The sequence below is a fragment of the Ammospiza nelsoni genome, chromosome 5, assembly GCF_027579445.1.
Source record: "Ammospiza nelsoni isolate bAmmNel1 chromosome 5, bAmmNel1.pri, whole genome shotgun sequence".
NCBI classification, from domain to species: domain Eukaryota; kingdom Metazoa; phylum Chordata; class Aves; order Passeriformes; family Passerellidae; genus Ammospiza; species Ammospiza nelsoni.
This window is the reverse complement of record NC_080637.1, coordinates 64,002,656-64,016,268: the sequence shown is the minus strand read 5'-3', so window position 1 is coordinate 64,016,268 and position 13,613 is coordinate 64,002,656. Positions and strand designations below refer to the sequence as shown.

General features: G+C 42.4%; 1 protein-coding gene across 1 annotated transcript in view; it reads right to left on the bottom strand.

Moving 5' to 3' along the window:
- The window catches only part of TMTC1 (transmembrane O-mannosyltransferase targeting cadherins 1), a 143,761-nt gene that overhangs the window by 45,325 nt on the left and 84,823 nt on the right, over nt 1-13,613 (bottom strand). The window contains exon 10 of the mRNA XM_059471576.1: nt 5,005-5,169. Within this exon, the coding sequence (XP_059327559.1) occupies nt 5,005-5,169 (165 nt within the window). The remainder of the gene's footprint in view (nt 1-5,004; nt 5,170-13,613) is intronic.

The window sequence follows — 13,613 nt, the reverse complement described above, 5'->3', positions numbered from 1 at the left end:
CACAGATATCTGTGTTGGGCCATATTAAACTGTCCTACAGAAGATGCCCAAAATGCAACAGACTTGCTCTTTTCAGCTCAGCCGGCTTTCAGAATTAATAAAATAATACAGCAGTAAATTTGGGGCTGGAGCAGTTTTTGCAGATTCCTGAAGTCAGCAGACCTGGCTTGGGAAGGGGAGCTGCTGACTAAGAAAGCATCATTTTTGCACAGTTCCTTTGCTGGTTACAGCTGGGTTTCCAGGCACTGTCACAGACGCGGGCAGCGCGTGCGGACGCTTTCCAGGAGCAACAGGAAACACGGCAGCTGGACAAGTCTGGAAAGGTCAGCACAGAGGATGCAGAGATCAGCCCACAGCTCTGCCCTCCCTCTCCCTGGCTTTGGACATTAACACTGACCACAGCTTGAGTCTGACCTTCTGGCCTGTGCATTCACTCTAGAGGGCAGTTCCTTAAATAATTAACAAGCGAGTCCTCCCTGATCACCTGCCAACACAGTGAGACAAACTGCCTAGGGCTTCTAGAGATGTCTTGGAATGATATGCCTCAAATATCTCTCTATGTATTTGGCCACTTCTGATACTCCTGGTTTATTTGCTTCTCATTTAGCCCTTGCACACGTGCTTGTGCATGTATGTGGAGAAGCATCATTTCCTCCCACAGCAGCAGCCTCCCCCACACTGCTGCTTTCAGTCAGCACCCAGCAAGATTTCTGCACCCACAAAACTCGGTCCCTGGGCAGAAGACTGAGTGGCCACAGTGGCCCAGGGATGGCAACAGTGTCACACAATGTCAAAATGGTGTCAGTTTTAAGAAAGGGATGGAATGGGGTACAAGCACAAAGCTAGGAACACACTGAGTAAACAAACATCTCCTGGACCAGCAGAGAAAAAGCACATTTAACAGAACAGGCCTGTTAAAGCCAAGGGAACCAAGACAGATCAATCCTGCAGAAACAAGAAAACAGAGGCACAAAATGTAGAGGTGAAAGGAAAAAAAAAAAAAAAAACTGAGAGGAGAGAATAAGTAGTAATTAATTAAAGCAGCAACTGGAGAAAGAAGAATGAGGAACTAGGATTGTGAGTAAAGATTCTCCCAGAACACACTTCTTAAAAAAAAATTCAACACACACAGAGAATACCAAGTAGGTTGATTATGTCTCCTTTCCCACACGTATAGATTTGCTCTGTATCCTCCTCCTGTTCTGTCCATTAAAATTTATTGTTGTTTCACATACCTCCATCTACTTCTCCCTCCTCTCCTCATCAGCCTCCTCCTTCTTCCCCACAGGGGAGATCTCTCACTCCTGGAATGACATTATCTTCTTGCTATACTATTCTTCTCTTGCATTTCCTTCCCATCAACAAGGAGGGTCCTACCACATTACAGACTTGTGAGAGATGTGTAACACCTATCAAAGATCTTAAAAGGACAACAAAAAGACCAATAAGGGTAAACAGCAGAGTGAAGACAGCTATGAGAAATGAAAACTATTCTTTAAAAAGGACCAGCTACAGAAGGAAAAAGGAAAAGAGAATAAACGTCAGCCAGTTAAACATAAACCATAATTAGGCAGACCAAAAGAGATTTAAAGAAAAACTTGCTAAAGCTATCAAAGCTAATAATGGAATACATCAGATAGAGGAAACCTGCCAAAGATCCCCTAAGGCAAATAGATGATGGAGGTCTAAAAGTAGTGCTTAAAGAAGAAAAGACCACAGCAGATGAGCTGAATGGATTCTCTGCACCAGTGCTGCTAGAGGGAAACCTAAGGAGCTGCCACACAGGAGCCTTTCCTCACAGGGCAAGACCCAAGCACTGTCTCTGACTGAAGTGGCAGTAAAAGAGGCTTTAAAGCAAATCAACACCCCGAACAGTTATGAACCCATTGGGCCTGGCAGAATGCATCCAGAGGAAATCACACAGGCAGCTATTAGCTGCGGTAGGTAGCCCATAATTTAAATGAGACTGGCACTGGGGGAATGGAAGTTGATGAACATGACTTCATTGGGCTCCAGGGAAGGAATCTTGAGGAGGAAGCAGACCAGAAAGTGTGATTTTCACTTCAGGTAATTTGGGGAAAACCATAATAAATTATAATTCTAGCACATTTCTGGATAACTACAGTCCAACAAATAATTAGCTTTACATACTGCAGAAAGAAGTTATTTGGGAAGCTCTGTTGGTGTTTTATAGACTCAACAGGTACATACATGTTATTGAAACTATGGAAAGTCTTTATATATTTATATATTTTCCAAATATAGCCCAGTCAATCAAAATCACATACACCAATGTTGAGCACTTAAATGCCCAAAAGGAGATTTTTATATAAAATCCCTCACTGAAGAATTCCAATTTCTTCAAGGCATCATGGAGAAAGAGGGGAAGATCCTCTCATGAATGAATACTTAGCTGAAAGACAGCAAGCAAAGAGCATGACTGTGTGAACATTTTCTACAGCTAGAGAAGGGTACAAGCAGGGTTTCCAGGAGACATGGAATGGCCCCTGAGCTACTTCAGGGGCTCACAAAGGAGCTTGAAAAGAGGGGACACGTTTGCTGATGACACCAATGTGAATCACACTGCAAGAATTAGCTACACCTTGTTGCAAAAGGAACTCACAGTATTTCAATACTGGGGGAAAAGATGGCACAAGAAATGCAGAGTTGGTACAGACACAAGCATCAGAGAGTGTGTACACACACACTCTAAATCTGCACACAGATTGCTGGCTAAAAACCTGGTGTTTCCAGTCACAGCAGCTATCATGGAATTTGCATTGAGAGTGCTGTGAAATTATCAATCACTGCATAGGAGAGGTCATAAAAGGCAAGCAGAAAATTATGAACTAGTAGAAGGAGAGAACAAAAACCAGAAAGCAGCCCTATGTGCAAAGGTGGTTCTGGCCCCTTTCTCAAAAGGATGGTTTAGAGTATGAAAGTATCCAGAGAAGACTGACAGGAGGAACCAGAAATACAGAACAGCTTCCATGTGAGGGGAGTACAAGACCAGCTGACTTCAGCATGAAAAGGAGACAGCCTCAGGTGAGGGCATGGGGCTTCAAGGCATGGAAGTGCCTTTATCTAAGTGACAAGCTGATGGCTACTCACAACTCATTCAGCACACCAGAACTAGGGGACACCAACTGGATAATCAGGCAGAAGGCTCACAGCACACAGAGGCAATCTTAATGTGCACACTCTGTAATTTAACGACAGAGCCCAGCACACAGGATGCTGTAGAAGCCAAAACTATAAATAGATTTGAAAAAGCAGTCAGAGACATTATGGAAGAAAAGTCCATCAGTGGCTGTTAAGAGCAAAAATAGCAAGTAACTCCTGACTCAGGAAGTCTTTAAACTGCAGATTACTGCAAGCTGGGAAAGAACTGGAGAGCAGCATTATTGTTGCTGGCCCTGGTCTTACAGTGCTTTTTTCAGCAGCTGCTGCTGATTGCTCTCAGGGGCAGACCACAATACGAGGTGACCCAGCAGGAATTTAAGAGTCCTGCCATCCCCTCAAAAGCCTGGGGCAGACCTCTCTGTCTTTGGTACTGTCCCCAAATTCCTGAGCTGAAGAGGGAAACAGCTCAAGCTAGGGCAGGTAAAGGTGTGTTAGCTCCAGCTCAGAGCTGCACTGCAGCAGTGGCAACACCTCACAACTGGCAGTAAACAGTCACCCTGCTTTGAATGGAGGCTGGAAGGACCAAATTCCATTTGTCCAATTAAGCAGACATAACCTGATCCCTCTCTTTTGCCACAGACCCCATAGCACTCCATATTGTCCCTAGAATGCTCTTTAGTGGAAGGAAATGTCCTCCTGTCACCTGCTACAGTTTAACATCACCAGTCTTAAACCTGGGTGACCACAGCTGTGCACAACACAACACCATAGGATGCCTGCAAGTCTGCAAATGGAATTGTCAGATTCCCACCTCCCCTTCAGCAAGAGAGTGATCCAACCTGGAAACTCTCCTACTTTCCTCCAAGTGGCCAGGTTTGGATTGCTGTGTGAGACCAGGCCAGTCGCCACTGCTTGGACAGCAAACAGTGTTTGAGGGAGCCAGCAGGGAGCTGAGATTGGCTCAGTGGGTCAGTGTGCTGTTAACAGTGCCCAGGTTGGGGGTTTGATCCCGTCCTTCTATGGACCATTCACTTAAGAGCTGGACTCAGTGCTCCTTGTGGGTCCCTTCCAAGTCAGAATATTCCATGAATCGCTCAGAGGGGAGAAACCCAGTTCCAGATTTTTTAACAAACAGCCCCACTGAGAGAGCTCCAACCACTTCAGCAGTGTTTGCTGAAGACCAAAGGGTACACATAAAAAACAATTTCATACTTTCAGTGCTGCATAAATTAAACTTTGCTCTGGCCAATCAGTTAGGAAACAAAGCTCAACCTGTGTGCAGATCACCTGCGTCTCTGCAATTACTTCACAATTAGACAACTGCTGAAAGCAGCTGGAGGCAAATGCAATACATTTTCTAGCAAAACACAAAATGAAACAGTCTGTTTCAATGCAAGAAAATACATAAATGAGGCTGTTAACAGAGCTGTTTGGCAAAGAGTAATCAAATAAAATGAAATATGGTACATTAAGTTTGGCGCTTTGTGGCATTTTATTTTTGTCATTAGAACATTGCTAAAGAAATTTCAATATATTCAGTAGCGTTACTATGGCATTCTGGAGTGCTGAAAAAAACCTTTGCTATGTCTTTAGAAACAAAAGCATAATGCTATCATTAAATCTACAGAATCAAAGTTATTTAAAAACACCATGTCTTAAAAATGTGATTGTCAGAACCAAAGTTTGTCCATCAGCATGTAAACTGCTGACACCAGTTTTTGCACAGTTGTCACAAAACAGAAAGTGCTATTTTATGGTAATAAAAATGTTAATTAGATCGACACATCAATAGCACAACTTTTTCTAAATAAAACTATTCCATGCAACAAACCTACTTTAAACAATACAAAAATGCAAGGATTCTCCTGTGGTCACTCCTACCTGAAAAGGGATTCTCGTGACAGCCAGATCTCATTCTGTTTCACTGTCTTCCAAGAGAAGAGCAGCAGCAGCAAAGCAAAGAGGGTTGGAACAGTAATTCTCCATTTATTTAGCCACGTAGACAGCTTTTTTAGACCGTGGACAAAAAGGATGCAGTACCCCATACTGTGGGAAAAAAAAAAAGGAAAGGCAAAATGTACCTAAAGTTATATTTCAAGTGTCTGGTTTATATGCAAGACCATCCACTATTGCATTTATTACACAATTACAAGAGATTTTTGGACTAATGATTTTTTCTGGGCTAACAAACTTCAATTCACCAGCAGTTTTCCTCAAGTCACTACACAATTTCCAAATTAATCTAAATGATAGACCCGGATGCCAAAAGTACAGTCACATACATAATATAACCAGCATAATGGTAGCTTACACCAGCCACAGAAGGCAGCTGCTTTTCTGAACAGCAAGCTAGGAAAGCACCATGTAATAACAGTAATACTGAGCACTACTGGAGCAGTGTGGAAATGACAGGCATTTTAACAGGGGGAAGTCTCCAAACAATCCCAGTGGTGGCTGCTATTAATTCCAGTTTACAAATTGTGCAGCTGAGGCAGGAGAGTGAGTGCTGCAGTCAATGCTGCTGCAGGAGCAGGTGACAGAGACCACCAAAAGGCACAAGTGCCTCTCTGGGTCCTGCACTTTTACATCAAGGCCAGCCCAGAAGAGCTGAGATGGGCTGGCAGATGGGGCAGCAGCTTCCTTGCTGCCCTCCCATGAACTGACACACAGCCATCTCCAGCCCCCAGCACTTCCATGGCTCCCCATGAATAACTACTGTGGCATTTTCACAAGCCAAATTTGGACTCAAGTCTTACTCCTGAATAAATTTACATCAATTCAGTAATTATTTACCTTCAATTCAAGGGCTATGTTAATTCCTCCAATGATGTCCCTCTGAGCTGGAAATTCAGTGCTTTTGGTTGCTGTGCTTTGTATCACTAATTCTGCTTGTAATTTTTTACAAGGAATTTAAATTTCTATTGCTCAACAAATTTCATTAGCTTATCTAGAACTCTTCAGGTTACTCAGCAGCTGATTTAGTGTTAGACTTGAACCTATCTTAGTCCAGGCAGCTCTCCCTGATGAAATAAGGGAGCAGAAGGCTCTCGAATAACACTTGGGGCTGATCAATAAACAGGGACAAAAGCACAGCCCTTCCCAAACACTGGCACCCCTTGAACCCCAGCTGAATCCACATTTAAAGGCAGGCAGATCATTGAGAGATCACTGCACCTGTCCACACTCTGGCCAGACCTTTACAGGCTTTCCTGGTCTGTACAGAGATGTTGAAGCAACCTCAAAGGTAAGAAAAACTAGGAACAAAATTCCCCTGTCAGAGGTGACCTTGCAGGCAAGCGTGCAATATGGTGAAAGTCAATGTGGAAATCAGAAAAAGGAAAATGCTCCATATTTAAGAAGCTCTGTGTGTTTCTTGGCATGGTTTCTCTGCCCTCCTGGAGAGCTGAACATTGCTATTGCTTAGGTTTCCCAAGGATGGAGAAGGACAAGAATTCTTCCTCTCACTCAGGAAAAAACCTGCCTTTGTTGCACTTACTGATTTGCATCACTGCATTGTCTCTGGAACAGTACAGGTGCCCTACAGAACACTGAGGGGACTACAGACATATGGGGCAAATCCAGAGACAACATCAGATCTGCTATCATTCAGAACTCCTTCACTGCTGCTTTTGAGCTCTCCCATTCTTCAGAAGTGGTTACCCATATATTTATGTCAATTATGCTTGCATTTTGCTGTAACACATTTCTTGTTGTACATGTGCTATTTTTTCATTAACTCTTTTGCACATATATATTTATTGCACCTACATTAACTGCAACCAACATTTAGAACTATAGAGATGTTGATGCCAAACAATCCAGCCTTTAGTTATTGAACCCTACTTTAAAACCTCTGAAAAGCTAACATCAGTAATAATCCCTCCCTTTCCAACAAGAAATGCCTCAAAAGTCTGCAGACAGTTTTTACTCTGCTATTTTTCCTTTCCTCAATTTTATCCCTCCCTTGGAATTAATTATTTGAAATAAATATTATTTAATTGCTTTAGCACAAGGCCATTTTCAAAGTAATTTCCCTATACCTTCACATATTTAAGAACAGACCCTTCCTACAGAAACAAAAATGCAAAAGTCAATGTCTTGGTATTTATGTCAAATCCTGTCCCAGCTGTTGGGAATTTCTGCCTTAGCAGCAGTACTCAGTCTGAGGCACAGTCAGCATCACATTACACATCCTCCAGACCTCATGATCTGCTCTAAACAAAACAGAGTGTCCACACCAATGCATTAAAGCATCTGTCCAAAACCCATAATTATATTACTATTGTTTCCTAGTTCCAAAATCACAAAATCTGTCATACCTTACTTCACTTGTTTCACCCTAGACCCAACAGCCCCAGCACAGAAATTACCTTTATCACAGTGACCATTTTAAACCAGTGAAGCACCAAACTTGTGAATATGGAGCTGCTGCAGCAGCAACCTGCCCTGACAGTCGCTGCACCTGGAGAGCCCCTCCCACCCCAGGTTCATCCCTCTTCCCTTGATCCCGACCTCACCAGGCTTCAGAGGAGCCCTTTGAAGCTGCTCTGACTTTCATGCAGCCAGCAGCAGCCCCAGCAGTTGTACCCTGGTGCAAAGAGCCCGTGCAGGTGAGGCTGCACTCCAGTGATGAAGGGAACCTGGCAGGTAATGCCTCCTCTGTGGTTAATTCTGCCGTGACCCTGCCACTGCCCACAAACACAGAGAACATTTCCAACAGATTTGCTTTTCTTCTCTGAGTGATGGGGGACTTGACTCCATATCAAATCATGTTTTACTCACACACACAGGAAAAAAATAAAAAGAAAATTTCTCAAAAGGACCTTTTATCCAAGACTTGTTTGCTGCTTGAAAAACTTACCCTTAAGTACTACATTCCACACATCTCTGTAGCTAACTGCATATGTATTGAGGCTGCAGGGTTTTGGGGCTGTTTGGTTTCTTAGTTAACTCTAGCATTTCCTAGGGAGGGAAACATTTCTCCTGAAGAGCTTTTCTCTCAGCCTTGCCACACAAGCACTTTTCTGAAATACTGTGTAGCAAAACCAAAACAATAGGAAACAAGCAAAATCCCCAAACCACTTTCCTAAATCCATTTTCCACTAGATTATTGTAAAACTGCTGGGCTTTATTCCTCTTTTTTTTTTTTTTCTTTTGGCTTTTGTAGGATAAGCAACAGCCTGCTCCAGCAGTGAGAAGTCTATGCCACCTTGGTCCCTGGGGTCCTGAGATACAGCCCACCAAGTCCATGTGGGCTCACGATGAGCATGCATTACAGGAGAACCTGTAACTTCAGGAATTCCATGAAGCAGCAGAAAATCTGGGCAAATGGACAAACAGGCCAATGGTTTCATGATTCCTCACTGTTTCAGACCCCTGCAGTATTGAAGTGGCGCTTTAGGCATGCCCTAAATCACAGCAAGGGCTGAGGGCCAGGCAGCCCAGCAGGGGAACCCTCTGTGCCACTGCCAGACTGCACACAGGGAGCTGGGTAATGACACATTTTTGTCCATAATTTCTGTGCTTTGTGAATATTGTTCCACCTGTGAGGAAGCAAAGTGAAAGGAGGCACAAGCAGATGGGAATGCAGTGGCATATAGACCTTATTTCCCATGGTGCTCTATATGCATTGCCCTATTAAAGCTAGAGCCAAAACAGCACATATTTAATATTTGCAAACACATCTTGGCTAATTAGATTGCAAATTCAACCTTTCCTTTGGCCATTACAGCTCCTTTCCCAAGGCAAGGCTGTTCCTGAGGATGCTTACACACAGCTCTGCTCTCTGTGGATCAGGTTTCTCCCTTTTCAGTAAAAGTTAGGAAGAGTTTCACTGCATTTGGCTCTTGTGGTGATGGCATTTCATCAAAGCCACATGTGCCACAGCCCTGGATTATCAGGATGCTCAGCTATAGCAATCTGCCTGCAGCAGAAACCATTTTACCTCCTCCAGAAATTGCTTGGAGACCTGCTGCTGTGGAAAACTCCTGAGGAGCAAGGCATGTTCTGGTCATGCTTTCTGCTGCATTTTCCAGCTGTGGCTTTGCACAGTGCATGGTCAGAGCAGGCTGAGAACTGAAGTTCTGAGAGAACCAGCCTGGACACCGGCAGCTGCAGTTCCAGCCTCTTCTAATTCACCCAGGTTGGGCAGTAAAAAGGAGTTTAAAAAAGGTGGGAGAAACTATGCAGAAAAGATGCTTTCCTCACACTTTTTAATGGTAATTTTGTGGATGTCAAATCTTGTGAGCTAGCTGCTTGGGGTTTTTTTAAAGCTGATTTAATCTCAACTACACAAATGTAAACTTGGAGTAAATCCACTGATTTCATCAAAGCAGTTACTCCAGATTTCATAGCTCAGCCTAGATAAGAATCCAGATGCATCCATGCATACATATCAGTTTGGGAAAGAGTTGCCTACAAGCAGCCTGTGGAAGCATGGAAGAAACACTGCCACGTTCAGGGGCTGCTAATGCAACAAAAGGGATTATATCAAAAGTATACTGAGACCAGAAAATGCACTTGGCTTCAACATTTCACCCAGGAGGCTCTTTCTGGGCTGCAAAACTCCTTCTTGATTTTCAGCACTTATTTAAGATGACTCCCTCACCCTCCATAAAAATCAGCCCTCGCTTCCAAGCTGCTCTGAGGCAAGTTTAACCCTTGTGCTCTTGACTAAATGCATGATGCCCTTCAGAGAGCAGCCAGCACAGAAACACTCTGCCTGCTGCCAGTTCCAAATGCTGAACACAAACACTCGGATTCTCTCACTTTTAGAGCTCCCCACAAGTTTCTAAGCCTTAGCACCACACATATATTACCTGGTACAACACAATTTACATGCTCCTTGTGAAAAACGCCAATCACTTGTTTTTAATTTTTAAAAGTTTAATAGTAATAAAATGACTAAAAAAATAGTAACACAATTAGAGTAATAACAATTTGGACAAATTGAATTAGGACAATATGAGACAACAGAGACAAAGAGTTATGGACGTCCGGGTACCTTTTTCTGGGCAGCACAAGCCCGAAAAGGACACCTGTTAACAGAGGATTAGCCCTTAAAAACAACAGCCTGTTGCATATTCATACACTTCATACATGATGCATAAATTCCATTCAAACACAGGATTCTGTCTGGTCATCTTCAGCTTCTTCCTCTGAATCCTAACAGCGCCTTTGAGGCAGGAAGAAGTTCATTTCTTCGGATAAGAGAGCAATAAATTCATTTTCTCTGAAAGATTTAGGTGTCCTGTGGCTGCTATCTTGCTGTGGGTCCTTTCTTTAAAAAAAGTATCCTACATAGCACCATTTCTACTTTAACAATTTTTATAACCTAAAACTGTATTTAACACACTACTTAAGAGAATTAATACAGCATTACTTTCTAACACAACACATACAACATTCATTTTAATATTTGGGAAAAGCCAATCATAAAATACATGCATTTTTCACACTCCTAGTCCCGGCTACTCCAGCTCTGCAGCCTGAGCAGAGCAAAGGCACTGAGAGGAAGAGCAAATGCAGCTGAAATGCAGCTTGCAGGCAGGGCTGTTGCTGCAGGGGAAAAAAGCCAGTTCATCCCTGCAAAACTCATCGGCTCTGCTCACACTTCTCTAATGGAGAGTAATTGATTTCAAAAAGCACACTTGGCATGCCCTGGGGGCTGCTCCTGCCTCACTGCAGCAGCCACATGTGGAAAGGAGTGCTGGCAAAAATCAGCACAGGCACGGTGGTTCTTTCTGCCCCAAAAAGCACTCAGGCACACAGCTCCAGCAATGAGCTGTGCTGGCAGAGCAGCAAAGATGCTGCTTTATGAAAAATGTCAAGTTTTTCAAGGTTGGAGCTGTTTGGGCCAGAATGAATTCTAGCCTTTTTAAAAGAATGTTTCCATCTGGAAATAGAGTGTACATGTATGTGCATGCTAGGTTGCACTTGGGTCATAAAATCACAGAAACATTAAGGTTGGAGAAGACCTTCAAGATCATCAAGCCCAATCTTAGACAAAAAAAATCCCCCAAACAAACAAACAAAAAAAATTTCTGGATCACCCAAAAGATCCAGAAACTCAGAAGCTGTGACACTTGCTGCAAACTGGATCACCTGGATTCAAAGCACTGTGCCAGGTCAATGTCAGACCTGGGGATGCAGGTGGATCCACATGTGGGGTTTTGAGTCCTCAAAATTCCTCAGCTATCAGAGCCCATGTGCTGATCTGGAATAACCACACTGCACTGGCCCAGATTTTCCTGAAATTCAGAGAAGTTTACCTTGCACTGCCAAGTTTGCTGCTGGATTGAGACTTGGCCTCACAGCTAGTACAAGGACAGCCTAAACCCAGCAAGTTACAGGCTAGAAAATGTAGCAAAAGTGCAAGCATGGCCTAGGTCAGGTCCAGATCACACTGCCACCACCAAGTGCTCCAGCAGGGTTTAGATCAGCACTATTTATCCCAAAAAGGTGCTGGGGTGTGTGGCAGATAAACCTTGATGTCCCAACTCTCAGATGGGTGTCCCCTTCCAAAGGGGCAGTTCTGGTTTGCTCTCCCCAACCATCCTTTTTGTTGTCCATCCCCTTTTGACTGCAAGCTTTATCTTGGGTTGGAGAAGTCTTTTGTTTCTAATATTTTTGTCTAAAGCTTCACTACAGTCAGCACATCTTGGGTTAACTACAACAAGGTATTTTTCAGAGGATGATGTGAGTATCAAAGTACCAAAACTTGCTCAACTAGATGGTACTAGAAGGGAAAAATCTGTTTAACAATCATGTTTTGGATTAAATGTCCAAAGACAAGGAGGATGTGGGGTGTGTCTCTGTGCCACAGAGTAAGCCAGCAGCATTCACTGGTATTGAGTTTTGGGAGCAATGGGAAAAGCATTGTTCAAACTGCCCCTCAATCAGTAAGGCTGACAAGGAATTGATACATATTTTCTTGGTCACTAGAGAGTGTCAAAGACTTCAGGAACACCATCAAGATATAATGGTTAACATACCAAAAACATCCCACTGGAAAAAAAAATCTCTACAGCTTGGAAGTATCAGTGTGACAACCAAGAACCAGCAACATACTTAACTTATAGAGATCCTGCTGAAAAAAATACCAAATTTTCACTGGAATTAAGCAGGCTTTTCCTGGAATAAAGTCTGCAGGTCATAATACAAAGATATTGCAAACTATAAACACTGGAAGAGTATATCTAACTTGGAAAGGTACCTTATGAGTTAGTGCTAAGACTTTGTCACTGGCTCTAAATTAAAATCTATGCAGGCCTGTACTAAAGGTACTTAGACATGATCAGCCAAGTAATCAAAATGATTTACCTATATTGGCAATGTGATCCTCCAGGCAGAACATGATGTAATTAGAGAAAATGCAGGAACTTCTCCTTATTAGAGAGAAAATATGGACTAGAAATTAATGATTTCACCAACCCTTGAATAGCTATTCAACATTTGGATGCATTTCCCCTTCCTTCCAAAAAGTCATGTGATAAACAAACCCCCATCATTAGAGTGTTTGAGTCCAAGATTTCACATGCAACAGATTTCTACCTGAAATATTTACAGGTAATACAGAAACCTTTCAGGTTTCTCATTCTATATGAATTATGGAAAGAAAATCTTTTATAAATGAAAAATCCAATATAATTCCATGAGGATTCCACAGAAATTTCACTACATCTTATATAATTCAGTGGAGATGGGTCTGCATGCTAGATTTAATTTAAATACTGTCATAACTTCTGAATTCCATAACAGGAAATAATTTCGCACACAGTTCCATCACAAGTCTCCAAAACCTCCAAAAATATAAAAATATTATCTATTAAATTTCACAAGGCATCATCTTAAGGCCAGTGTATTACCTTGTAAATAAGAATTCCACTTTTAATCAACATGGCCAAGTAGATTACTTCCACAAGATGACATTAACCTATTATTTTAAAAACCAATATCTTTACCTATCTCTATTATTTTCAAGAGCAGAATAAATGCATTTGAAGGTTTTCCTTTAGGTTAATCTATCACAACAAAACCAGAACTATTTCCACTATAGCCATTAGTGCCCATAACTCCACAAAAATATAGCTTTTTCCTGTACATCCCCAGAACACAACACATTTCTCAAAAGCATGTTTTAAATTTAGTTAAAATAACTCAATACAGCAGCCTAGACTAAACACGCCATGAGCTCATCTTTTTCAGTTTTGCAGAATCATTTCAGTTTTTTATTCCTACATCTTGACTGCCTTTTGCCAAAATATATGGCACTGGCATCTCAGCATTTCTTGCCTGCATTAACAGAGGTTGGCTGCTTTGATTTCTCCTTGAAGTGTTTAGTAGGGACGGGGCAAGCCTCCAAAGGCAGGGGCTGGAGTTCGGACATGCATCTGCAAGAGAGCTGCTCACAGCATTTAGCCTTTATTTCTCATTTATTAAATGAGAGCTCTCTCTGCCCCCTTTTGAAGGGCAGAGTGGAGTTATTATCC